This window comes from Hermetia illucens, chromosome 7 (assembly GCF_905115235.1).
Source record: "Hermetia illucens chromosome 7, iHerIll2.2.curated.20191125, whole genome shotgun sequence".
NCBI lineage: Eukaryota > Metazoa > Arthropoda > Insecta > Diptera > Stratiomyidae > Hermetia > Hermetia illucens.
The window spans coordinates 13,588,410-13,616,365 of NC_051855.1; the positions used below are offsets into that span (position 1 = coordinate 13,588,410).

Sequence of the window (27,956 nt, forward strand, 5' to 3'; positions counted from 1 at the left end):
ATGCGCATGCCTTGATCTCCGATGGTTTCGAAGTGTTTGCTAGATGCCCACAGTTTTCTTTTGGCTGAATTGAATTTTATTAATTTCTTTATTTTTAACTTTTCTTGTTTTCACATGAATTCGGCTCTCATACATTAACTTGAAAGAAAATTTGATCTGAAAACCAAAATACATGAATTCCGAAAATATCCATAAGTAAATGAATCAATCTTTTCTTCCATTTTGTGAATTCTCTGGGACGTAGTGCAGTCACTTACAAAAAAAAACTTCTCAATAACGCGAAAGAAAAAATTTAAATTGCATAAAAAACCGCTTTGCTTCCCTTCTGTTAGATAATAATAGTTTTATAAAATCGGAAAAACTATAGTGCGCAGTAAAAACACTTCAACATAATGATGAGTCAAATAATGAACTGTGCGATGTAATAACGAAAAAATAACAGACTATTTAAGTGCAATGAAACTTACTTAAATTTCTGACAGTCAAGAATAAAATTGAAAATTAAGCTTATATTGTGATCTTAAAGTGTTGGACTTAGTTTTTGACGACTTTCCAGTGTTCAGTAGTAAAGATCTTTCCTTAAGCTAAAAAACAAATGTTACCGGCGCATTCACCAATGACAACCAGAATAAAAAATATTTGATCAAATATTTTTGAAAAACTGTCCTTCAAAGTCTATGCAAATGCATGCATAAAGGTGCGTAATTCTAAGGATCAGTTATTCAATCTTTCCTTTGTCAATATAATTGACAGTGTCCGATGGGCAGGATATGGGAGTATTTGGGCAGTAAAGCGACGAAATAACACATCTATTTCACTGGATTGACTTGTATTTTCAACACTTTTGGTGTTTGTTTTCAAAGGCAAGTAAGTATTTACAACACGCCTGCGGGGAGCTGTGGACTCCTTTCCTCTGAATCTAATCTAGGTAGAGACTAGTTAGCTGAACGTTGCGAACTTATGAGTACAATCATTTAACCGTCAAAGATGTACCTGCATATGTAAATACATATATATATAATGTAAATACATATACCTTAGTAAAAAGGTTCCCGGAATTTATTAAAAAATTTCAAATGCAAGATTATTCATCGCAGCAGATATTGTCCAATTCAGTATGATCCGTATCGACTGCTACACACTTAATCTAGTCCTTGCAAATTTTTTTTATACTTAGTATCTGATATGTTCATCAGAGCCATACTTGACTTTTCCAGAAAGGCGTCCCCAGATAGGTAAACTGGTTGCCCACCAAGTTCCAGATTTCACCGAAGTAGCAGGTATATAGGCAAATTGCAGTTCCTCGCTAAGTCACAGAAACAGTTATAAGAATATCAAAAAATTTTGATATTTCCGGGCGAAATGTCATATTGGTTTGCACATTAGTATGCTAAAGCAAACTTGTGTCAGTAACGCAACAAAAATAATCGTTCATCACACGATCTCTACTTTTCAGGATTTTACAACCCAATGATGCAGGTAGTTAAAAATCGCAGAGATTCAAACTAGGTAAATTCGGTGGTTGTTGGGTGATCTTCGTTGCGTGTGTCAAAAGTTCGAGGATAATAATGACACAGTGCGGCGATGCGTTATCGTGATGAACAACTCACAAGTTGTTTACCTACAAATCCTTAAAAAGGTCAACAGCAGCGCCACATGGTGGTAATTCACGAAACTTTTTGATCAACATAGTATATGCAAGATGTGTTTATGCTAACATGTTAAAGTAAACTCCAAATGAACCGCAGCTGTTTGCAAGCGTAATTGTTTTCGTTAAATTTGCTTTACAAACCAATGAATGGGTTATCGAAATCCAGTGATTTCCTCGATAATTAGCTAATTCTAGAGAAAAAACAAACTATAGCATGAATTCTTTGATCAATCATTTGAAAGGATTATAGGGTCTTTTATGCTTATGTGATATGATCAATGGTTAGCGCCTAGATAGTAACATACTGCTCACTCAAACATAATATTTATTTATGAGTTCACAAAACTATATGCTGAAAACTGGAATAAAATGATTTGAATTTCCGTAGTGATAAGCCGATCCAACATATGAAATGTGATGTACAAGTACAATATTCGCACTGCAAAAGTTCATAAACTTACGCAAATGCAAAAAAGAACTCTTTAAGAGCTCTTTGCGCACCGCTAAAAGCTACTGTAACTAAACAGCGACGAAAAGACAAAGGAAAGTTGAAGATCAGCTATTTATTAAAAAGAAAAAAAAAAACACTTCCAGAAAATGTATATATTTGACGACAAAAGGTGAGTTTAGAATTGTGTAAGTCAAGAATTGTGTTTAACAAAAATGTATTTGAATTGTTATGATCACTCTTGTAATGATACCAAAATATTGCTTTATAGAAATTTTAGTTGATTATGGCAACTCAGTTCACATGAATTAAAATGAAATATCCCAAGTATTTCTATCAAAAGTGATCATGCGCAAGACTGATAAAAGATATTCAAATTTAACATATGATAGTTATTATTTATTATTAGTAACATTGCTAATAAGGAAATATGAATATTCGCGACCAAGATTTTTTAATTCTTGTAAAAAGACTAAAGGATGCACACATATATCGCCGTTTAATACGTTCAGTCCCATTTGTTGTATGAAAAATCGATGCTTCCAGGGTGTGTTTTCAATGTGGTGGGAACGCATAGAACATAGTGTGCATATCCTTTTTATTGTTTTGTCATATGAGAAAACCATGACGGCCAGAGAATTCTAGTTTCAAATGTACCTGACGACGATGCCGGGGTGGGGTACTCTTTGCCCTTGTATTTTGTCGTCATGTTCCGTGTGCCAGAAATGCGAAATGTACGCATGTCCTGCCTCAAGTCGGTTCAGTTGAAAAGAGGTTTTTTTCCATCCTTGTTCATAGTTGCCATCCTTATGAACTGTCAAAATTTTCCACATTTGTAATCCTTACTTATTCACTTTATTGCTTCTCAATTGGCGTTTACTTTGATTCAATTTGTTATTAGAACGCTGATAATTTTCCGATATCGCTTCACAATACGAATAGTGAAATAAAGTGTTTTAGCAGTATCCGGGTGAAACTCTTCAAGAAACGTAAATTTTTAAAATATGTAATACCCTTGTTTAATAGAAAGTGCCATTTTTCATTTATTTAGAAATGCATTGCGAACTGAAAATTGTGCTTTTCCGTGGTATGGAACTAGAGAAAAGCATCATAATCAAATGGGCATAAGCCTTGAAACGAAAGTCTACTTTGCTGAAGAGGTGTGGTAAATACTATCTCTCTAGTTTACCACTGAGGAGATTATGAATTGAAAATCTAAAAATTATTATCGCATTAGGATACATAAAGGCAGTGTAGGCTCCTAGGATTGAATGAAATTAGTTCTTTGTGATCGCCTATTAGCGGAGCGCCTTATAATATTCATACTGAAATTTTAAGGGCTGCTCGGCCAAAGGAAGGGATTAGATTCGCTCTTGTAAGAAATGGATTGTATCTAGGTTATCTATACATATGGTCTTAGCCTTCAGGAAAAGTTATCCGATAAATAAATATAAAGTCTTCAATCGAGTTTCAACCAATGTTTATTCTATAAATGCAGTCGGGCAGTGTATCTACAGTGCTTGCGGATAGTGTGCTGAATGGTGGCGTGAACCCAGTCGAATAGGGAAATCATTTAGCGTTGTGGGTATCTACTGCTAAGAAGTTTAGTGTGTGAGCTAAAAACCATTGTCGTTAATCTACCAAAACTCTTGTGTTAAACGAAACCAATTCAGAATGAATGTCAGTAAATCAGTGATACCATGTGATTCAATGGTGTTTTTAATTTCAACTTTCCGAGCTAATCCAATGATTTTATATTTTCTTCGCATAATCATATTGATTTTTTATCGACTCTCGCTTTGCATGAATTGAGGATACCTTTGTATCTAATATTGCCGCGAACATTCTTTAATATTCAGTCCGTCATATGTAAAGCTAAATTGTTCATCAACAGAACCGAAAATGAGCATTAAATCAAGAATGATAATGCAATGGTGTTACAGTCTGACAGCGTGATAGCATTAAACACCAGAGATGTCAGAAGCTCCAAACCATTGCGGATTAGTGGAAATGGGTCTTTGTAATGTGGGTAATCAGTGTTGAGCACCACCTAGAAAAGTGGAAATTAAACATATAGGAGAATCCTACTGGAAAATATTAGGTTTTTATAACACCATTTCATTTACTCATCCTGACAATGAGTTCTTAATAGATTCGAAGAAAAGTGACTGAAGGTGCAGTCCCTATATGGTTAGGCATTTTTCGTAGATACGAACGACCATGCTTCTCGAACAAATATTGGTTTAGGTCATGGGTGGTTTTTGTGTGGTCCGCTATTGGAGAATGGTGATTTATGCAAAATAATTTTAAAGAAAATGAGATTAAAAATCAAACTCACACACTAAAAAATTAAAGGGAAGAATAAATTTGGTTCAATGAATTCCACATAGGAGCATCGAGTACATGGGACAATATAAAAGAATTGATAAACATATTTTGCTCAACTGGTAAACTTGTTTTAATTCGCTTATTTATTCAACTGAAGTCTATACATTAACGAACAACATTGCTATTCATTTCACTTGGTAATTTCAATCACATTTCCTTGTTGAAATACAGGTAATAAAAATGATGTAAAATCGCGCTGTCAATTTACACAATACATAGTTTCGCTTCTGATCTACTATACCCATGTTTTGAAAATCGGCTGAAACTTTTGTATCCAAGCTATTAGAATATCCTTTTACTCAAATTTATATATCATTTGCTTATTTAACAAATCCTGAACAAATTAGTATCTTTGTATTCAATTGATTTTGTTAAAAGTAGTGATTAAATTTTGTACAATAAAATATTTTTACTACAACTTATATTTGATTTTAGTAGAAATGATTTGGAACAAGGTCTTGCTAAGCCGGCACAGAGCGGTCTAAGGCTTGGCAATGCACTCCAGCGCTCCGCAACTCTTCCTGCCAATCCAAAAAAATTGACCAAACCGCGGGTTACATTCCGTGTTCGTTCACCATCAACAGATCAAAACAATAACAATAATATAAAAATGACATCGGAAGATCTGCTGCAGCCCGGTCACGTGGTCAAAGAACGGTGGAAAGTACGTCCTAATTGAAAGATTTCCTACTCAATGTTACTTTGTTTGATAAACCTTTTTTTTGGGTTGTCATATGATATTTGTTCCTATACCGAAATAATCCTATCTTTCTGAATGTCTCCAGGTTGTCCGTAAAATCGGTGGCGGAGGTTTTGGAGAAATTTATGAAGGACAAGATTTAATAACTCGTGAACAAGTCGCACTAAAAGTTGAATCTGCACGGCAACCGAAGCAAGTTTTGAAAATGGAAGTCGCCGTACTTAAAAAACTACAAGGGAAAGAACATGTTTGCAGATTTATCGGATGCGGAAGGAATGATCGGTTCAATTATGTGGTTATGCAGTTGCAAGGAAAAAACTTAGCTGAGCTGAGACGTGCCCAACCACGTGGTGCATTTTCTCTGAGTACAACGTTGCGTTTAGGAGTCCAAATTTTGAAAGCAATTGAGTCAATACATTCAGTTGGATTTCTTCACCGAGATATAAAGCCGGTAGATTATTAGTCCTATCTCTAATACATTATGCTCAAAAATTTGAAGGCTTGTTCTTACGAAATTATTATAAATTCTAGAGCAACTTCTCAATTGGACGTTTGCCATATAATTGCCGCAGAGTTTATATGCTTGACTTTGGACTAGCGCGACAATATACTACTGGTACAGGAGAAGTGCGTTGCCCACGAGCAGCAGCAGGATTTAGAGGCACGGTACGATACGCTTCAATAAATGCTCATCGGAATAGGGAAATGGGTAGACATGACGACTTGTGGTCACTATTTTATATGTTGGTTGAATTTGTAAATGGACAACTTCCCTGGCGAAAAATCAAAGATAAAGAACAAGTAGGATTAATGAAAGAAAAATATGATCATCGACTTCTACTCAAACATCTGCCGTCAGATTTAAAACAATTTCTAGAGCATATACAATCCCTTACATATGCAGATAAGCCAAATTATGCTGTAAGTACCTTGAGGATATTTCATCCAACTGCTTTTATTCCAACGGTATTTTTACTCAAAAAATAGATGTTAGAGTCATTATTTGAGAGATGTATGAAACGACGAGGTGTCAAAGAATCAGATCCATACGACTGGGAAAAAAGTGATGCAACTGGGAACTCAAACTCTAGTCAAGGAAATAACGTCCAAATGCAAGCTAAAAATGAATACCTCCATGGAAATGTCACTCAAATGACTGTTGCTGCTTCAAATGCGAGTGGAACTGACTGCGTAAGCCTAACAAGTTTTTTTTTTACTTGTTTCTGTTGTTGTAATTTGGTTTATGTTGATGATTCCAGGTGGTCCGAAGGCGTAATGAAATCGATACTGTTCAGATGGCAACAACAGAGCCAGTCAATCACCATAAAGATAAGGTTTTAAAAGCAAGCAAAACTAGTTGAAAGTTTTTGTAAATTAATGATAACGTATATTTTCAGGTTGATAAAAATTGTAATGCCACTACTTCGCCTCATCACGAAATCAATTCAGGATTAAATGAAAATAATACAATTGATCAACATCATCAACGTGAACCACGGGAGAACACACAACAACAGCATACACGGTCACAAATGTATACCGCACCACCCAATCAACCACAGAATTTGTCGTCGTTCTTGAAATTGAATTCGAACGATCAAGAAGATCAAAATCAACCAAATAATGCTCATCTACAGCACAACATGCAAGGAGTATCAATGCAACCTATGAAGGTGAGTCTTATAAATCGTTGTCTTCCTAATACTGTAATACTTTAGTTTTTGGATTTATAAGATGAACAGAGAACTAAGCCCATTGCAATCCATGAGTGAAACCTTAACTCATATTAACTTAAAAATTTAATCTTGTAACGAATGAAGCAATTAATCGGCAAATTTAATTATATGTCACCAATTAGTTCATTTGATGTTAAAAATTGTTTTCTCATAATCTTGAAGTTGGGTATGCTTCCGGAATGCATCACTAAGAAGGTGGATCAGAAAATGTGGCAGTCGTATTTTCCTAAAAAAACACATGGTGTCACATGGAACTTTTCATTTTTCATCTTTGTATTACATTCTCCTGCTGACCAAATTTAAACCAATGAAGTTTGCTATTTTCAGGCGCAATTGGTTTCGAGCGAACGTGATACTGCGCCACAAACACATTATCATCAATCGCATTCGCGAAGCGATCACCAGCCGGCCCATCATCACCACCACCAAAGTATTCATGCTTCACTGCAAAAAAAAATTCATTCCTCGGTACAAGAATCGAACCAAAATACTCATATGACTGGAAATCCTATGAAAACCGCGTCAGCCGGAGCAATTCCTTCGCTTGCAGGGGTAGTTAGCTCACCACACCGAACAGCTCAGACCGGAACCACTGATGGAGAGGCGGCACATAATTTTTTTTGTGGGAATGAGAATGCGAGTAGTTGCAATAAGCTTCCCAAGTCTAGTCAGGAAAAGTCAACTTATGGTCGGCTGCGAGTGTTCACCGCTCCACCTACCTCAGTTCACGAACTAGCGGGAACAACGGCAGAAACAGGATCACCCCGTGAAACAGAAGGGTCACCCTTTTCTTTCGACTTGAATAAAATGGAATTTCGAAACCAAAGGCATTCAGCTGGGGGTGGTGGTAGCGGAAGCGTTGGTATGAATATCACAGGTGGTCGACGATCGAATTTGCGCCCTTCTTCAGGCTCGGGATCAACACATCGCCTAAGTTCATCAGGTGGTGATAGAGGTGGTTTAAGCATTGGCGGAAACCGAGATCATTCAGTTACGCAGTTCGCCCTTATCGATGATGAAAATGTTTCTGCTCTGCAACAGGTGACAAAAGGCGGTGGTGCTTTAACTTTAGCGTCGCAATGGAAGAGCCAGTTTGATGATTCAGAGGAAACCACGGATAACGAGTGGAAACAAGAACCGCAGGTATGATCCATGCTATCAAAAACATTGAAGGCCTATAATGAAAATGCAATATTTTCTTCATCAGAGCCCTGATCATAAAGATAAAAGCAATTTAGGATCACATTCACAACCTAATTTAATAAATAGGCAACCACAAATACGCCGTCGTGAAATCAAACGTAAAAAGTAAGTATTGATTATTTATGTTTCAGACTCTTAATGATTAATTTCGTGGCTTCTAGATGTAATTTAAATATAGCTGGAATTGAGAATTACAGCAATTTACATGAATTGCTTCCACATTGCTGGTCCGAACCAGCTCTAGGAAATGTTTTACGTCGCGATCTAAAGCCACCTGTTATCCAACAAGCTGCATTTGACGATACGGTTAGTATTTTCCACCAACCGTGAATGTGCTCTTCAGATTCAAATTCAGTAACTTCATAAATCACCTACAGGTATTTCGTATGGATATTATTCGAAACGTTGGTATTCGACAAACTGTAGCCGACTCCGCTGTCCCAGAGGAAACAGCATTGATTGATCTAGATAACTGCAAGGTCATAAATTCCTCCGATAAAATGGTTGACGCGTCAGTAGCTCCGAACCAGAAGCTGATTAATGCAAAGAGATTCCGCAATAGTTTACCAAATATCGCATTAAATAGTGCTCCAGATGTTACAGTATCTGCACGACCGCCATCACCGCCACTTCAACAACTAATCAATTCATTTGATACGCATTTAAAACTGAATATTTTCAATAATACTCATAATGTTATACAAAGTAGTCATAATCACGCTGATGCCAGTTATACGAGCCAGCAAAACAATAGTAAAGCGATATTCAACTCGAATTGCGAAATGAAATTGCCACCAGCAAAAGTAGAGAAAATTGAATGTGACTTTAACTTGGATCCCACGGAAACGAACGAGAGTCACGTTAGAGCTGAATCGATAAATAATAGTGTTGATAACAGAGACAAAATTCTAGGGGTTGACCAACAGGATGAAGAAGGATGCGCTGTCAGCGGTCGGTTGGAAATTCGTGTCATTCCAAAAGGTGCCTTTTTGTAATTTATTTGACTAAGCAGCGCAGATTACATACATATGCAACACTGACCTAGATTGGAAAATCTGAGCATAACCTCTTTTAATCTATGCTGTAAGATGAATATATCTTAGCATCACTTTACTGACATCAAATTATTATTGGCCGAATTGTTAAATTCGATATCACATAGAAAAATCGATTTAGCCAATAAATCCCATTGTTAACTATTATTTACTTTGTCCATATAAAACGGTTCTGTGCCGTTCTTAAAAAGTCTAGATGCAATCTTAGCACCAGTTTCTTATTAACTACTAAGTTCCAAATATAGATTATTGAATTGCGTACATTTCCTTGTGCTTTCGCATCGAATCATTGGCAATTTCAAATATACGAACGTTTCTTCTTACAGAGAGCCCGAATCCTGATGAATCGATTTATTTTGATGCTCTAGCAAATGGTACTTCGATTAATATTAAAAACATTAATATTGTTAGAAATGGCGTACTCGACTTACAACATTATTTATTAGGTAACAATAACCAAAACAGTGCGGCAGTATCTACAACATCGCATTTTCAAACGCCAACTAGTCATGTATGTCCAGAAGTTCATCAAACATCTGTAGCAGCGACGAAGTCGAAAACCGTAAATGATAGACCAAGCAGTCAAATTTCATCAACAGTACCCTTGAATGAGTCGAAATTGATACATCAAGATCAAAGTGAGGATTATCATAACCTGCAAAGCGTATTTCATAGTCATCAACAAATCGGCAACACTAACCTCACGGAAAATTGTGATGGGGAAGATAACAGCAAGGTTCTTGATGAATCTGCTGTAATTGCCGCTAGAACACAAGATCCTCGACACGAAGCCGCTAGTTTCAACAAAGTTAAACTAGACGACCCAACACAGAAAGAGCAATACGAGTGCATACATCATAAAGACAATCTGGTTCCTTCAGGGATTAGCAGCGGTGTCGCTAGTAGAATCCCCGTGTTGAACACAAGTTTACGTTTATCGAAATGTGCATCTTGGTCTGGATGTGATGTTCAGCCGTCAGGTCATATTGTAACAGCAGCAGGAAATTCATCAGCTGGAACTGCAAGTAATTCATCAGCAGCAACGACAACTACCACAACTATTTCCAATAACGCACAACTTAATGTCGATATGATTGATCTTACACCTGGTAAGTGTTTTTCACTTAAGCACACTTGGGCAATTTATTGTCACACGTTCTTTTCATTAATATTTTATTTAAAAAATGAACCGAACATTTCGGAACAAAGAAAAGTAACTTTAAGTTGCCCTTCTCCTTCTTTATAAATTTTACTTTTTAAATTTATACAGATTTAAATTTTAATACTTTGTAAAATTCTCCGTAGATTTTGATTAGTTACAAAATACAATAAAAATATAGTGTAGTAGAAAAACACACAAGCTTTTCTAATACTAAGAAAACAAATGAAATGAATCAGTTCCATCTCAACAAAAATTAATCACTATCTTCAAAACAAAGTCAAAATCGTTTATATTTAAATCTGACTTCCCTTCAATCCAATCATCATTATCCTACTACACAGCATTGCGGCGACGACGTCAAACTGAAAAATATGTAACCGACCCATCTCAACTGAATCTACGATTTCAAAGACCTCGATCGAGGCACATAAACAGGTACGTTCGTAATCATATTTATAAATTTTATCCAACAATACCGAATCGGACAAGACCGATATTAATATTAGCAAAGTGTCAAAAGATACAAGATACTTGTGTTTTTTTTTTTATATTTTGTTTCTTTTATGTTTTGATGGTTATTTGCTAGTAGTGTGTCCGGATGGCTTAGTGGTTAGAGCGCAAGGCTATTGTACAGAAGGTCGTGGTTCAAATCTCACTGGCAGCAGTAGGATCTCTATCGTGACTGGCTTTCCAATACCAGTCGACTCAGCTGTGAATGAGTACCTGAGTCAAATCAGGGTAATAATCACGGGCAATTGCAGTGCTGACCACATTACCTCCTACAGGATACTGTAATCCTGTAGTGTACCGTCACGGTTTTGAATGAAGTGCTCTAATACACTTCAAAGCCCTGACCCAATTGGATTGTCATGCCAACGATTATTATTAAATGTGTTAAATATTATTATTATGCGAAGTTTGCATTTTTAATTATTAACCTGGTTTGATCAGTAAAATGATACGCGACTACGCTACTACTTTTTTGCTTACTATTTTTTCTGCAAATATCGTTATTTTGACAACGCTTGTCGTCTCTCCTTGCAGCTAAATGAAACTACTCCTGAGTTGCTCCTTTAAGGGAGGAAACCACATTAAAAAGCTTATCTTCATCTATGTTTTATAGTTTTTTTAGTGGGACAAATTGCTTGGAATTCAATCAAATTCGGACATTATATTAGTCATATTTCGAACAGCCGTTGAGATTTTTTTTAAATTGACGCTAAAAATAAAAAAAAACGTAATATTAGCTCCTAACACAGCAATGCATACAAAATATCAAGGAATATTTTGAATTTTTAGCTTACATTGCACTACATGATTACGTAACGCGTGAAGCGACTACTTCCTGCGAACTCGAGCCTGAGCTTGTATCCGATAAGCGCTCAGTTCGACATTCATAAATTTTAAAGGGACACGAATTTAACTTTGAAATTTTTGCAGTGTATTCTGGGATTGCTACGTTGATGTAGCAAAACATCGAATCTGAAAATGTGGTTTCCCCCTTGATACAATTTTAGCAGGAAATTTGAATAAAACTTTTACACTGCTAGTAAAAATATCGCCGAAATCACGTTTTTACTTTTGATTCAAATATTATCAATTTCTGCACTCATTTTAGAAACCGCGGTATACCGACTCACATGTTAGGTACATTTGAAGACAACTCTTCAGACAATAGTGGGGAAGAAAAGCAACACCAGCAACATCCAAGTGATATTAATAATAGTAGTTTAGTAGATACATTGCAAAGTACACAATCACATCATATAAATACTCCTCTCTCGTCGGCAACCACATCATGCAATCATGTTGCAGGCGAGAATATAATTGCAGAATTTGATAGATCTCTACGTAATGATATAACACCTCCACCAGGAGCACCAAAACCCGAGAATAGTGCACGTCTACGCCGATATAGATATAACTTAGAATAAAAACTAAATCCGGAAAAATATAAACATTAAACTTCAACGCAAATGAAAAGCCTTTTTCTTATACAGAAAATTAATGAGAAAAGAAACAACCAAATAACGTTGAGCAAATAGATCATTATCAATACTGTAATGGGTTATTTACTGAGCAAATCATTCGAATGAAACACAAGCATATTCATCATAAAAAGATTTTATAGCGGGAAAAAGAGTCAATCAACGTACAGATATAGAAAACGATATTTGAAAGGATTACTTTAAAACCAGGAGCCAACTGTAAATTTGATTTCATTGAAGCCTAACAGAAATTGACATTTCTTCAGGATAGAGTGACTTATTTCAGGAATGCTTGGTAACTAATGTAGACTGAACTCCTCACATCATTACTTTTTTCCAACTTCACCTGTGTTATTAATCTTGAGTTTTTTTTATTCAAGATACTTTGTTGTGACATTAATTTGCGTGATATGGACTGGTTAATACTGAATTTAATAACGGGCAACTAGAAATTGATTGATATTTTTTCTCATGATCTATAGATTGAAGTAAATATTGAAAGAAACGAAAGTGTTACTTTCTTCGCTATAAAGAAAATAACGGACTGATAGGAAAATGTTCGTGCATATTTTTAAAGCTAGCACTAGAGTATAGTAGTTTTGGCAATTGTATTTATAAAATAAAGTTTAAAAATGAAAACTGCAATTTAAATGAAATATTCGACACGAAATCGAGGAGAACAATACTAAAATTTTATTCAATAAAAAATTATCTTAAGAATGTGGCTTAAATTCGAAATGGTGAAAAAAATAAGCTTCACTGCAAATTAACGGCAATCTTAATATAAAACAATATAAGCGATGCTGTGTAATATTGTATTTATTCAATAAACAAACATTGAGTTAGAAGTATCCTTTCTGAACAACTTTAGATGTAAATTTGGCAGTTTGTATTAATACCCAAAAACACTATCAGCGAGATTACTATGTTATTAGGTGACATTCAATAAGATTTATTAAAATTATGAGACTAGAGTTTGCTATATATAAATATGGGAAAACAGAAACGAAAAATACCATGAATTGAATGATTTAAAGCAACTAAAATGAATGTATATATAAACTACAAATATTATATATACATGTATAAATTACATAATTATATATATATATATATATATATATACATATATATATATTTGCTGTGATGAGCTCTGAAAACTATTGAAAATGTATAAATCTTTTGTATCAAATAATTTATTTATTGAAGGTATATTATTATTTTGTCACTTATTCAAATTTTATGCTATTTGTTATATAAGTTTGTATTATTTTTGTTAACTAGTTAACTACCGTTTCGTGAACGCCAAGTTAAAAACATTGACGAAGACGAAAATGTTTTATTCAAAAATAAAGCATTTGTTTCACATTAGTAAATGCACCTTTTATTTGAAGATCACCTCTGTCAAATGGAAGCTTGAGGAAAGTCGAAAGTTATGGGGAATTAGTGCTTCCCAAATATATGTAACAAATCTTTAATAACTGCAAATTGTAAATTTATTTTCGACTTGCATTTGTAAAAACTAATACCATAAATAAAAGTAACCATATGATATCTTTTGAGACTCTCACTGATTAAATGTAAATTCCCGTTAAGCAGACATTCTCCTACTAGTTTACACAGATATGTTTGTTCTGTCTGAGTAAGTATTAAGTTAAAAATGTAAGGAGGTTCGACAGGACATGACTACTTCCTTCCCTTTAAAGGTGTTCACTCAAACTACTCACATTTGGAATCGCCTGAACAGAGCACTGCGTTTTTCTAATGATGGCCAGCGTTCTTTAATTCTATTTTATTCTGCATTACAGATGATGATCATGGTGGTGTTGAATCGCTCAACAACGCAAAGATGATTCCCAAGGCAATGTATGTGTATATATTTCAATAGTGTACTGCAAACTGCAATTATTTCTCATGGACTTAAATTATTGTTAGAATAAAAGACCTCGTTTTCTTAATTGCGTTTTCGCTCAAATATAGTGTATTTGCTTTTATATCGAAACACTTATAAATATATGTATATATATATATATAATTTTAAGCATCAATTGCGTGTCACACTTAAATTTGAAATTGGTGTTTTCTAGTACTTCCATATTCGATCACTTCCGAGAATATAGTCAACAATAATATGATTCTCCATGAAGTCGTTACAACTCTATTGAGAATATTCAGTGATTCTTTAAAGAAAAATATTCCAATAGTTACCTAACTTTCACTTATTTACTTAAAATAAAAATTACACAAGTTTTTGTATAGCAAAAACTGTTTCGAATGTCAAGACCTTAATCTTTTAACTTGGTTAGTATATCATAATGTATATATCGAAAATATGGTGCTATTCTTTAAAATAACTGATCTATATCAGACAAGACTCATTCATGAGAAACTAATTCCGTTCTCGTATTGGATATAACTATGCATTAATTCTATTTGCATACATCGATTTTCGGGAGGCAGATACTTCCTTCTTCAGTGCGTTTTACGATTAAGATTGTATATGTAAAATATACAATCAAGATTGTATATGCAGAATATAAAAATTGTTGTTTGCTCTTTAATAAAAAAAGGAAATTTTATTTTCAAAATCATTGGTCCAAATAAAATAGTTTTGACGTTTCATACAATGCATTTTCCAGGTAAAGTCACCCCAAAAAAAAAGTAGACAAAATAATAATAAAAAATGCTTGTGTATAAACGGCACATCGATATCCGCTAGATGGATGAATATCAAAGTATGATACAGGGTTCAATAAGAACATAAAATTAAATGCATGGAAAGAACTGAGAAAAAACTTTTGTGGAACTGCAAACTCTTTAAAAGACTGATAAAGATGTTAGATACTGAATACAAGCCCTTCATATGATTCAGAAAGGTTATTGGGCAATATGTGTAATACATGTTACAAAGCAAATTATTTTCGCGTAGGCACAAAACTCCATAAAATCCATGCGCTAAGTATAAACAATTTTATTTTTTGAATATTTTAAATTTAATTTCAAAGTGATCTTCTACAATTTGAGCCCCATATGTTTTCTTCGAACACATTAGTATTTATTATATGTATGCTAGTCATCAGTACCATGGAACCAAATATGCGGCTGGTGAATTTTAAGCATGAAGCGAAAGTTCCATTTCGAACTTGATCCACCTCCCTTTCCACAAATTTCTAAGACACTTCAATAGTTTTTCAAATACTAAATTCACATTGCATGGAACAGCTCGTACAAAAACCGTTAGTTTTCATATAGCGAAAATAGCCGGAACGAATTGTAAAGTTGATAGTTTTCCGTGACCTGCTTACATGGATACGTAACCAGCTTGAAATGAATATAAGTGAAAAAAAAACAGTAATTGGGAGCAACCTTACATACATTTCGGTGTAATTTCCAATCCAAGAGCAATTCTAATATAACGCAAATGCCGGTGAAATTAACGCAACTATGAAATAATTATATTTCTGCATCCATATAACTTTGAATATCTATGTATATGTGTTTAATATCCGCAAATATCCTATTGAGGATACTCAAAATAAAGCGAAATTTATCATATTGAAGCTGCGTACTTATCAATTTCGCAACCGTCAGTTTGTATAAAATTAAAGGAAAAATAAGTCTCATTACATCCAACAGCTAATAAGTACTTTTGACAGAAGTTATCCTTAATTCTATACACCATAGTTTTTAATCTATAACGTTGAGCTTATTAAATATGTAACTACTTTACGATGCCTACTTTTTTCTAATATAAGAATGCGCACTCACGGCATACAAAAAATAGTGGATATAAAAGTGATGATAGGAACTCAAATGAAATAAAATCGAAAAAAAAACACAGCCTAATGAAATTTCTCAAATCTCATGTTATTCCACATTTCAGCTAATTCCAAACACTCATTATTTTGAGCAATTAATGAATAATATTTTGTACATCGGCAATTACTATTTGAAGTCTAGATTTCGTACTATTTTTGGTCTCACCCTAGCATATACATACGTAGATTCAGCATTCTCTTTTATATACTTTCATCCCAACTGAGCAGTTCTGCATCTATTCGCGCTTGATACAAACATAAGGCTTTATGAATCAATTCATATTGTTCGGAGTTTTGAACCATTCCACCACGCTGTAAACGTAGATTGCATACGATACCAAGTACGTCAACATTTATATAATTTTTGCTTGCTCTCATCACAGCAACGGAGTGACTTGTTAATTGGCAATTCCATGGCTTCAAGGCGAGCAATATAGAAGTTCGAATTTGCCTGACTCCGTTTAAAATTGCTGCTAAGCATCCAGTCCTTCCAATACCTGCAGAACAATGAATTATCGGTAAGGGCTCAATATCATTATTTACCCCCAATATAGGTTCAAAGATACTGTTGGACTTTTGTTCTTTTTGGAAGCTACAGCCATCATCTCGCCCGAATTCATTATCGCAACAGGAATCTAATAAATGTAAACTCATATCGAGTAAGAGGCCAACATCTTCTGGGGAGTGATGGTCAGGCCAATCGGGAAACCAATAATGATAGCAGGTGAATCGACATAACGTTTGCTTTATAGCTTTGTAAGAAGGAGTATTGGCTTTCTGACTTTTGTCGGTAACTATATAAAGACAAATAAATTTTCGTATTGAGAACCCGTCCTTCATTCGTAAACCACAGTTACTGATCAAAAAATAATTTTTTCTCGGTATTTCTTCAACTTTGATCGGCTGCTCGGAGAATGGATTACATTCAATACTCTCATCAGTAAGCTCGATTTGGAACTCGCATCTACTGAGGGCATGTGAGTCAGTCGAGACTGTGTTCAAATAAATTTTATACAATGCGGCCAACCGATCGTTTTCAAATTTTTCATTAGAGTCGGTAATGAAAATAATTTCATTGGTTTCAATCGGAAAATATATGGAGCACTTTTGTTGATTACTTTCAACAAAATTAGTAAGCATAACCATTTGTTGAGAGCAAGCGCTGATGGGTTTCATAGACGTTTTCCTTATATCTCTAGCTTGTGTATCACTATTTGCCTCCGGTTGACAATGTTTTTGCTGGTATTTCACTATGTTCTGTTGAACCATTAACCAGTAGTCGTACATAGTATTAGGTAGCGGTCCTTGCGTAACTATGTAGGAATTTTTGGTGTAGTCGGGGCCCTGATCAATGAAAAAAAACCGAAATACAATTTAAACGTGTAAATTTTTATATAGCAATAACTGAACTTATTATTATTCAAACTCATTCGTCCACTCATGCTCATATGTATATAGGCATATATAATACAATAGAATAGAAAAGTCTAGTTCTGCGAACTATTTCAATAACATTTTCCGAACAACAGTTATATATCAATAAAAAAAGATAATTTGGCAAAAAGATTAATCTTGTAAAATAAAAGAATTAGATAAATCTCGTTTTCAACACCATATTAAACTATTGAATATACCATATTTTATAGCACATTCGATAGTTAATAGTCTCTGCTTTCGTTGGACAGCAAACTTCATAAACTTAATTTTCATTTCATAACTGCAAAATTTTTATAGTAGCAATCACTGGAAAACCAACAGGGTAGGGTTCCAGGCAAAGCGCTTGTGTATAGTACTCGTGCCAGTGAGATGACGTCATTAGAAGCAAGGGAAGCATTGCTTTCCCTACTTAATTGAAGAAAATATAGTAACAGTAACATTGCAGAGGAATCAAAATGTTGCTTCTCAATGGCAATTTGACAGGACAACAGAAAATGCCCTCTTCGCGATACATATTCCTGCCTGTATGACGGTTCTTTGGAAAATTCTTTTCGTTATCGAGCTTTCACCGCGAATTCATGAGTTGTATGGAATCAATGGGATAAATTGCATTCTTGTGTAGGTGTTTTCAGAATTGTTCCCAGTAGCCGAAAAATTGGTTTCTGATGAATCGTGTGGTGCATTGATCCGATCGAATGTGTTTTTCCCAATTTGATTCCGATCGAAGTGAATGAAGTTTTCAATTTGATTTGGAGGTAGAGTTTCCGCACGTATTAAATTTGCAAGTGGTTGCATGCGATTTAAAGTTCGAATTAGTGTTGAATGGAAGTTTTAAGTAGCTTTCGAATTGAAACTGGCGGATTTATTAAATCAATGAAAAGTGAAGGAATTTTTTTTTGTGTGATTCAAGATTTGTTATCGAACATTTAGGATCGGTATTAGCAACGCAACGCCACTGACTCCTATATAATCTGTACTAGGCTATGCCGAAGTTAGTAGAGAAAAAATAACGAACGATAAACACGACAGAAATAGATGCATTACTTGCGGAATTATAAAAGATATCGCGTTTATCACATCACCCAATATATGAAGAAGAAATGTTTAAAGCTTATCTTGTTTAAAAATTCCGGTTCCAGATAATTCTGGATCGGATGATTATGAGAAACAGGCAACTACAATCTAGGGCAAAAAATTGGCGTACCTCGAATTTCGTTAAAAAAATATTAATTATATTAATTAATGGTATATTGTTGGGATTAAACCAGCACGCCTATATGGCCTGAACTAAGTTTACAAATAAACTCAAAGTTTACAAATAAAGATATTCGTTGTGAGCCTTCAATTCTTTAGAAGAGTACAATACCCACCCGTGTGTGTAGAAATTGTTTCTTCTTCTATTTTTCTTTTCTTACTATTGTCCGAAAATTTTAAAAATTTAAAGCAAGTAAACAAAGTATATAAATATATTTGATGCATTCGATACCTGCGCGTGAGCTGCAACTCACTTGCAACTGCATATTACCATGAACATTCCACGCCAACGAAGTTCGTTCCAGGTCGGCAAGGTTCATTCAAAAAGTTAACTTAACACCGCCACTTCATCTCACACACCCTTTGATTTGTGCCAAAAAACCGACAATCCAATGGATCGACGGCAAGCGCTAGCTGCACATACCAAGCCAAACACATTACCCATATGTTGGCGTTTCAACGATTTTTTGCGGTTTTGGAAAGTGTGTGGATGCGTCAGATCCCCTAGAAGCGCTAGCAATCAAGCGAAACATCCTTGCACGCATGTGGATAGGCCATAATGCTTCTGCTACCGACCCACTTCTCATTGCAACGCACAAAGCAGCTCGACTACACTTTGCTGGGGAATATTCTGAATGGACCTCTTCTCAGCCGAGTGTAGAATTGTTCTTTATGCTTCCGAAGGTCAAGCTAGAGTCTGGCGAAAGAAGATGAGAACGTTGCAATGTTGGGAATACTATTGTATTTCGGAGGAGGTCGGTGATGGTGTGTGGGAAGGGGTGGAGGGTTGCTTTGTATAAAAGCGAAGACAGAACTCCATATGTTCCCGAGACCATCCCTTAATGCACAAACTTATAAGGAGCTATTGAAGCAAGACGAGGAAACACCCGATATTAGAGGCTATGGATTTTTCTTCTTTCTTTGCCTTTAAATGAATTTTTGGAAAAGTTTTATTTTAATCAATAAATTGTTTTTTTTTGTTGTTTGGTAATTTTCTTTGCAATAAAATTGCATGTTTGATTACTTGTTCTTTTGTGCCATACAAACAGAATATGTACATAAAGGCAAATTTTATTGAGTTGGGAAAGAGAAAAACATGATAACTGGAAATTCAAAATGCGCTGGATTTTTTGCACTCCAGTGTATTTGCCAAATTGATATATTTGTTCGAAAAACATTAATGACAATAAAATGACTTTTCCCAGAAGAAAAAATAAAAGCCTTTATCAGCATTGATTCGTTTTTATAATAAATAATAATGATTTATAAAAATCAAAAGTAATATAAATTGGGTTTGAGACAATTTCAATATAATTCAATGAAACCCCATTTAAAAATAAATATCAACTGAATGGTTACTTACACTTACCTTTATAAAATTGGCATTTATATAAGGCTCATGCAAGCTTCCTAGTTCAGATTCCAAGAGTACGCGGGAATGTTCATTCGGCAAAATGGTTTTATATCTATTCTTCGATTGTGAACCAAATACCAGCGGCTTTTCCTGATGATTTGTCGGAAGATCCCAAAATTCTTCATGCAAGGACCGCAACAATTGTTTCTTTTCATTATCATTTGGCAATGTGATATGAAACTGAGTAAGCTTTGAACAAATTTGATGCTTGTATTGTGTCTGGGTCTTTGTTTCATGTCCTCGGTCAATATGGTCCGATAATAAACCTAACATTGCTTCATCTTTGCTATTTTTTCGCTTTGACATTTCATAGTTTTCTTTGAAAATGAAATGTAGTTTACGTAAATGTTCTTCAGTGAGAACGTTTGTAGCATTCTGAAGTAGTTGTATATTTGCGAGATACATCTTAAAATCTTCTGATGTTGATTGTGGCGACAGCGGTTTAGTAGTAATATTCCGAACACCAGTGCAAGAACATAAATCGGATTGTTCAAATTGTCTAACTCCTACTTCAGAGCCTCGCTCGATATTATCTTTTGTAATATTCTCATTGCCGTTAATTATATTTGGTTTTAGATCAGATACAGAACCGAAGCATGTTTTAGTTGAATTTCGTATATGAGTTTGATTCAACTTATTACATTGTGATATCATAGTATTGAGATTCTCTGAGCTAAGGAATTTTCTTTGCTGCCTTGGCGCAGATGGTAGGATGGAAGATCTTATTTGATTGTTTGTTTCATCAAGGATATTATTACTATTTGAACGTTCTGTGTTTGTTTCGTAACATTCTATAGACATATTTGTTATGTTACTGAGACTACATGCAGAAGATCGGAGGTTGTGGCTAGAGTTACTCAAACCATTATTATGTATATTCAGTGTCAGGCTTGCGTTGGAGTTTCGTCGTTCCAATAAACCCTTCTTGCCCATTGATTGCTGGCGATGTGATTGCGATTGGTAATATTGGTGGCATTGTGGCTGGGACTGATGATGTCCATATATGGACTGAGTCGATTGTTTGTACTTAGCTAAGTTCGATGATATATTTAGCGAACTATGACTGCTAAAGCGGCTGAGATTGGCTTGATTTGATGTTTTTATGTTTAAAGTTAGACTAGTATTTGAACCGCGCCGCTGAAGTAAATTCTTTTTGTTGGGACACCCATCAGTTGAAGATAGATCTGTCTCGAAACCGGATTGCTGCTGAACCGGAGAGGAGCTATTAGGGTGTAAGATATTCATTTGGCTATTGCAATAACCATGAGTCATTACTGACTGTGTAGACGACGTATTCGATGGTATTTGACAGTACATACTCAGATGATGTTGCGGACAATTATTTAAATTATAATTTGAGCCGGTATAACTTCCCAAACTGTAATTCGATGCGCTCATATATTTAGTCAAGTTCCCTAAAGAGCCATTCAAATTTATTGTTAGACTTTGGTTAGAACCACGACGTTGTAGTATATTGCTCCGTGCAGACGGGTGGGGTTTTGTTAAGTTATTTCGTTTCATTTCATCATTTTGCTGAGAATTTCGCTCCTGCTGATGGAGTTGAGTGGAATTTTGTAGTTTAGGCAACTCAACCTGTGTGGAATTATCAAAATCTGTAATAGTCATCACTTCAGGCAATGTTTCCAAATTGTTATTTGACAAACTCAACATTCCGAATTTTTGTGACTGTAAATTCGAGCCTAGAAGCAAATAATCATATGATTTGTTTGGTGCTTCAGATTCCGACGCTTCCCCGCCGCTTTTGATTCGTCTCTTTATTTCATTTTCGTCGATGTAGGGTAATTTGTTACCTTCCGCCAGTACAACTACCTCATCCTCTATTTCACCCAAATAGAAATTCTCAAAGTGATCATCATCCAGTTCAGTAGCACATTCACCGTAATTGTCATCAATATCAATAGCGATTCGCATCGAATGTTCTTCATCTGGTATTGAATTGCACTGATGCATTTTGGCATCGAAACCCATAAGGACAGGATTGATGGTAGACTGGTGATGTGATAACATCTTGGGTGGACCAGCGGATTTATAAAATGCTACTTTATTACCAATCTTTTTTTTGTTTGGATTTACGTTACGTTTCGGTGTGGTTGGAACAGATATCGACGATAAATGGTGTGCAGACCTCGAGTTTAATGATTGCTGTTGATGAAGATGATGCTGTGAACGTATTTGTGAGGGTCCCGTGCAGTAGCATACAATATTGTTTGCATCTGAAGAGTCTAAAGAAACTGCCTTTTGCTTGGTTTGCGTAAGAGTTGGCGTTTTTGGTGTAGGCACTTTTACCGCCGGTATTCCGTTTTCATAGCTGCTCCTAAAGCAACTATCGTTACTTTCAACATTTATTTTCAAGTTGTTTCTATTTTTACGACAACTTTGACTGAGGGTGGGAGGAGTGACTTTTGGTATTGATATTGGCACATCTTGGGTTTCCACGAATGCGTCATTTAGTGAAGCTTCCGGAGTGTCGAACAAATTGGTATTTTCTCCACTCTTTTCAATGTTGTTTAATTGGCTTTGATACATGGTCGAGTTTGAAGACCCATTTCTATCAGATGTCGTTTCATTGGAGTATTGAATCAGTTCTTCGACGGGTATCCCCAAATTATCCTCAACTAGACGCGCTCCATCGGAGTCTAAAGATATTGATTTTAGCCTAACCCGCCGAGAAGGCTGACTACCGAAGGTATTTCTTAGTATTGCCGAAGAGGATGCAGTTTCAGTTACCATCGAGTCAGTTACAATTGCTGCCTTTGCTCGTTCTGATGTAATATCGGACGATGCAAACGTTTTCGACGTATTCGGTAAAATATCTGAAGTGATATAATCGACTTCAGGGAATTTGAAGTAATTCCCATGTTTATAAACTGCTGACGAGAGTAAAGGGCTAGCTGAGTTTGTTGCAATGGTGCAAGTATCACATGAGTTTATTTGTTCCGAAACTGCATTTATCAGAGGCAATGATGAAACATTGCTTAATACATCTTCGCTATAAATTTGCTTCGGAGGAAATGAGAAACGTGATTTGTTTGAATCTAGGTGCTTTGGAGAATTCTGCTCGAAAAGTATTTGTTCACAAATTTTCATTTTCGGTGAACTCATCAAATCGGTGATTTTTGGTGACTCATTTTCCTTGTCATCGTTAGGTCGACTTTCCTTAAGACATGCTTTACTATTCGCACGGCTATTCATTAGAGTAGAGGTGGCCACAGCCGAATCCGGAACTGTTGTTGGAGAGGAACACTCTCCCCCAGAAATACTTTCCTCAAAGTTATCACAATATTTATGCACTTTACGTGGTGAATGTGAACGACCGCGATTGAAAGATGTTAAACACTTTTTTACTGTTGATGAAGTTTGTAGTAGAGGATATTGTATTGGTGGCAATACAAAAGTCGGCGATCTGTAATCGTCATAATGATTTTCTACGGATTGTAACTCATCACCAATAACCTGCACTTGATTCGTTTGCGTCAACGAATGTGGGCGCAATAGCTTAGTATCAACGTCATTAAATTTAATGTTGACTGATGCGAGATGTTCATCTGATGCAGAGCTTGAAATATTTCCTTTACTACTTTCAACGGACCGAAAAATTTCTACTCTACTCTTACGTAACTTTTTCTCCTCCATATTCCGAATTGATCCTATTGTTAGTAAATCCGCCTGGCTAATATCACTACGATTATTGCAGTAATTATAATTGATTTTCGCAACTAGAGCCTCTCGTTTTGAAACTGTACAAAATAAACCTAGAGCAAATAATATAATTTTCACAAGTAACTTTATAGTGCTAAAAGCTCCTTTGAATTGATCGACAGTTCCCTTCCTTTTTATATATTTCGATACAATGCATTCATAATCTGCACTCAACTTTGTAGATATTTTTTTCAACTTTGTAGACAATCTTCCTTCAAGATTTGCAGAGTATTTAATATCGTTTTCGGTCGAACAAGCACAGCTATTGAAAGTACTTCGTTTCGTATTTTCAAAAGCGGCTTCCTGTTGTGGGCTCCATTGTGAAAATTCGGAATTATCTCGTAAGAATTTCCATTTAATGGAATCGTTAAATTTAAAACAATATTTCCGTAGATCAAAAGTCAATGAGCGATTCGAATTCTCTATGAAATGGTGATCATCATGTATATCTTTTTCTGATCTAGACCGAATGATGCGGTATTTCGAATACTTCGCAATGTTCCTCCAATTGCCATCGTCAAATAATAATGGAATATTATATTGGAGGGCAACTACCTTAATACACCTGGTGCTATTGTAGGAGAGCGATGATAGAAAACTGACGACTGGAAACCACAATTTTTGTTTTGTATGATGCAAACACTTTTGATCGTTTCTCTCTACGTCGAACGCTGACAATTTGGTAAAAATATTGAACTGGATTGTAACTAACTGAGTGATGGAATCATTATTCATAGAGTTAAAACGATTGTCATCAAGTGAGTTGTTATCACCGCTGTTTTGGGAGTAGGATGCCATATTAACATTGCTATAACCTGCAATATAAATACGATAGCGAAGATTTATAGTCATCCCATCCCCAGTTTAGCATTAATTGAATCATCCGTAAATATTCAGACTTTCTAATAATACTTTAATATAGATAAAAACAATTGTACCAATGCTTCAAACAACGTCTGAGAGCAAAACAAAAAAAAATATCGTGAATCCTCAATAACAGTTTTTATTTAACTAGAGATTGATAACAATAATGGTTATTTGTAATGGTTTTTCATTTCCAAAAGAAATATTAAATATTGACACTGAATGATAGCTACTCTGGAATAAATATATTTATGAAAAGCTGTTGGTGGCTGTTTCTATCGCAAAAAAATCCTCTGGCCAAGTACATCAAGTTACCGGCAAAGCACGATTATAAGTTGTCTCTTCTGAGCTTGAAAACCATAAAATGGGATCCTATCTTGAATGTAACTTCAGTTCAGCAAAAGTCAACATCCTTTAAAAGAAAATCATTGGCAAAGGGGATATCAAACATTTTTTGTTGTAGAGTAACAAAGTCTAGGATAAAGGGTTATCTATAATAATAAGAGTTTCTCTTAGGAATTGAAAATTTTCTTCAATTCTTTAGATCATTCCCCACTGGAAACCATAAACGGTATATTTTGGATGTTTCCTCAAATGACAAATGGAATGATGGGGAAAATTGCTGCTGGACTACACACCCGTCCTAGTTTTGATTTTCAAGGAAGAACGCACGTGCTTTATATTCGACGGATATTACCACATAAAGGGTTTAAGTTAAGTTTCAGTTTCACTTGGATTGATATCGAATTCGCTTGTTTACATTGAGTTATACCATCATAATATGATGGCGTTGAGAGAGTAGAATTCAACTGCTATGCGAATGTATTGGTAAAAGTAATCTAACCATGGAAAGCACAACTGGTTCTATTTAGCAGTCCTCTAACAGATGACAGATTTCGATCCACGGTACTGCAAATGCAATGTTTATTGAAAGTTTTTTCAATATTTTAACAATCATCGGACCCGATTAATTTCAAATTGGACATACTTTGTACATAGTCCAAAATTTTATGTAATTGGCAGCAGAAATCATTCAGCAACATTGTAAAACTGAACCTGAAAACGTAATCAAAGTCAAATTTACCAAAAGAAAAAAACTAAAAACAATAAATATGTAAGATCTTAAAACTCATTCATAATTCCGTTGCTTCATATTCATGAAGAAATCTTCAAATATGTTACAGAATAATTCAATTAATGGTATGTTTAATAGCTTAATATTAACTATGGTTAATATGCGCTGTAGACAAAAGACTCACATTTTTCCAGAATGAATTAGCAGTCGGCATTTGCAACTAAGTATTATTTTTCTAAAAACTTGATTACGAAGTATAAAATTGATTCACTTCACTAACGCTTCCACAGTAGCGTCGGCACATAATTCTTCACATATTGACCCAGGAAACATGAATTAAGTTTCTGATACTTATTCATGCATTTCGACTACTTGTTTTCATTTCGATTAGGTTGGACGATAATTTGCGTTTTCTGATATAGCGATTTAAGTTAGGCTACCTACGCGTTTCAACACATTTTCTAGGTCAGCAAAGCAGACAAATTCTAATTGTTTGACAGTAAACGTTTGCAAATGGATATGGCATAAAAACTACACTAACGTTGATAATCTGGTGGTATATTCATACGGAGTTTAGACGGACACCATACCATTTCACAATAAACTTTCCTTTTCATTTCCACCTTCCTAATATGATTGAAGTTTGAATGATGTCAAAAAAAGTAAACTATCATGGGACCTTTCAGATTTTGCGTCCTGAAAATTGAAAAAAAGGCAGTAGGTTAATCAAATAAAACAATACTGCTATTTTCACCTGGTTTAAATAGAGAAGCATTATAAATATGTTGACTTTCTTGAAAGTCATAGTACAAAGGAAATAATGATCATTCCAGCTTTTACCCCTGAATTGTAACCAGGATACTATATGCTACAAATTACCATCGTAATCATCTTTGCATACTGATATCTACATCCGAAAATCAATTCGGAGCATCTTAAGAACTGAAAAAAGTTGCACAGTTTCAAATAAAAGCGATTCACTTTTTTCAAAGCCACGTTTACTAGAAATTTTCCCTACAATAAATTCATACCAACTAGAGAACATTTTCTGCAAACTGACCTATAAACTTGCCGCGTTATCCTGATTCGAACTATGTACATTGAAAAATGCAATTATACTCACTACGCACCGCGACGCAATTTCGACGCTAACACTACGCACAAATATCATAGCTTTCGCCTAGGGCAAACACCTTTGTCATTGAATGTATAATCAGTTCTATAAAATATAAATACAAATCTATATTGTCCTGATGTGTTTGTTAGGATCGGTTTCCGAATGAATGATTCAGATTATCGTTCCTAAAGCCTATGTGCAGTTTTATGTCATATTTTTAATGAAGTTAGCTATGGGCGAATCGACACTTCACGATATTTAAACTCGAATCGCACAACTCCCCCAACATCGCTTTGGTACTTTCTCATACCTTTCACAAAATATAAACTGTTAGACATTGCGCATGTACATAAATGAGGTCTGTCGTTCAAAAGCAAATTTTCGCTCCCAGCGCCAGAAAACTCCACCAAAGTAAAAAACTACTGTAGAAAAGATACTCACCTAAATATTTTGAAATTAGATCCTGCATTAATTTATTCTAAAGAAAGCCTCATTGATAGCATGCAGATTATGCAAATTCGCCAAAATGAAACACTTCACATACATATTATATGTGATAGCGCCTTGACTTTTAGTTTATATGCATAATATTCAAGTATAATGATTAATCTTTCATCTAGGTAGGGAATTCTACAATAAATTGGGAAAAAATCAAAAATCACCAAATTCAATCGATATAACACCCATTCCGTGTCTGTCTGATTTATTCCAGATAAGCAATTGTGAATATTTCGAAGGACTGTGCCACTACTCATGTGGTCGTACGTATTTATGTAATTGGCAAGGACATATCCACTCAGAACATTTCATTAAGAGGCTGCTACTTAGGCTATTTATAGTAACTTGGAATTTTCGCCCCAGTCTAAACTCCTAAAAACAGAGTGGGATGATTTACTTCAACTTTTGAAGTAAATTATCTCAACAAT

General features: G+C 35.0%; 2 protein-coding genes and 1 long non-coding RNA gene across 27 annotated transcripts; 2 read left to right on the plus strand and 1 right to left on the minus strand.

The window, feature by feature from the left end:
• Positions 1 to 184: 184 nt before the first annotated feature.
• Positions 185 to 13,887, plus strand: LOC119660737 (tau-tubulin kinase homolog Asator). 18 transcript variants are annotated; one of them, XM_038069419.1, is made up of 15 exons: positions 185 to 697; positions 2,040 to 2,271; positions 4,923 to 5,151; positions 5,273 to 5,638; positions 5,719 to 6,108; positions 6,175 to 6,378; positions 6,447 to 6,521; positions 6,585 to 6,860; positions 7,251 to 8,066; positions 8,131 to 8,231; positions 8,288 to 8,432; positions 8,504 to 9,107; positions 9,508 to 10,290; positions 10,685 to 10,778; positions 11,962 to 13,887. In XM_038069419.1, exons 2-15 carry the CDS (start codon positions 2,249 to 2,251, stop codon positions 12,275 to 12,277), a joined length of 4,422 nt encoding a protein of 1,473 aa, XP_037925347.1. In that variant the 5' UTR covers positions 185 to 697; positions 2,040 to 2,248; the 3' UTR covers positions 12,278 to 13,887. The 18 variants fall into 18 exon arrangements, 17 of the variants coding, with proteins under 17 accessions (XP_037925347.1, XP_037925348.1, XP_037925357.1 ...); XM_038069429.1 differs by lacking the exons at positions 185 to 697; positions 2,040 to 2,271 and adding exons at positions 2,854 to 3,088; positions 3,151 to 3,259; XM_038069428.1 differs by lacking the exons at positions 185 to 697; positions 2,040 to 2,271 and adding exons at positions 2,854 to 3,088; positions 3,151 to 3,259 and having other exon boundaries at positions 4,926 to 5,151.
• On the minus strand, positions 13,885 to 27,945 carry LOC119660734. 8 transcript variants are annotated; one of them, XM_038069402.1, is made up of 5 exons: positions 26,974 to 27,461; positions 26,793 to 26,855; positions 26,098 to 26,609; positions 20,210 to 24,789; positions 13,885 to 17,493 (listed from the first exon to the last, which is right to left on the minus strand). In XM_038069402.1, exons 4-5 carry the CDS (start codon positions 24,770 to 24,772, stop codon positions 16,351 to 16,353), a joined length of 5,706 nt encoding a protein of 1,901 aa, XP_037925330.1. In that variant the 5' UTR covers positions 24,773 to 24,789; positions 26,098 to 26,609; positions 26,793 to 26,855; positions 26,974 to 27,461; the 3' UTR covers positions 13,885 to 16,350. The 8 variants fall into 8 exon arrangements, with proteins under 8 accessions (XP_037925330.1, XP_037925328.1, XP_037925331.1 ...); XM_038069400.1 differs by having other exon boundaries at positions 26,668 to 26,855; XM_038069403.1 differs by having other exon boundaries at positions 26,945 to 27,461.
• On the plus strand, positions 18,214 to 24,594 carry LOC119660766. The gene is made up of 3 exons (XR_005250479.1): positions 18,214 to 18,341; positions 24,178 to 24,315; positions 24,368 to 24,594. It is a non-coding gene; the product is annotated as an uncharacterized LOC119660766 (long non-coding RNA).
• Positions 27,946 to 27,956: the final 11 nt, after the last annotated feature.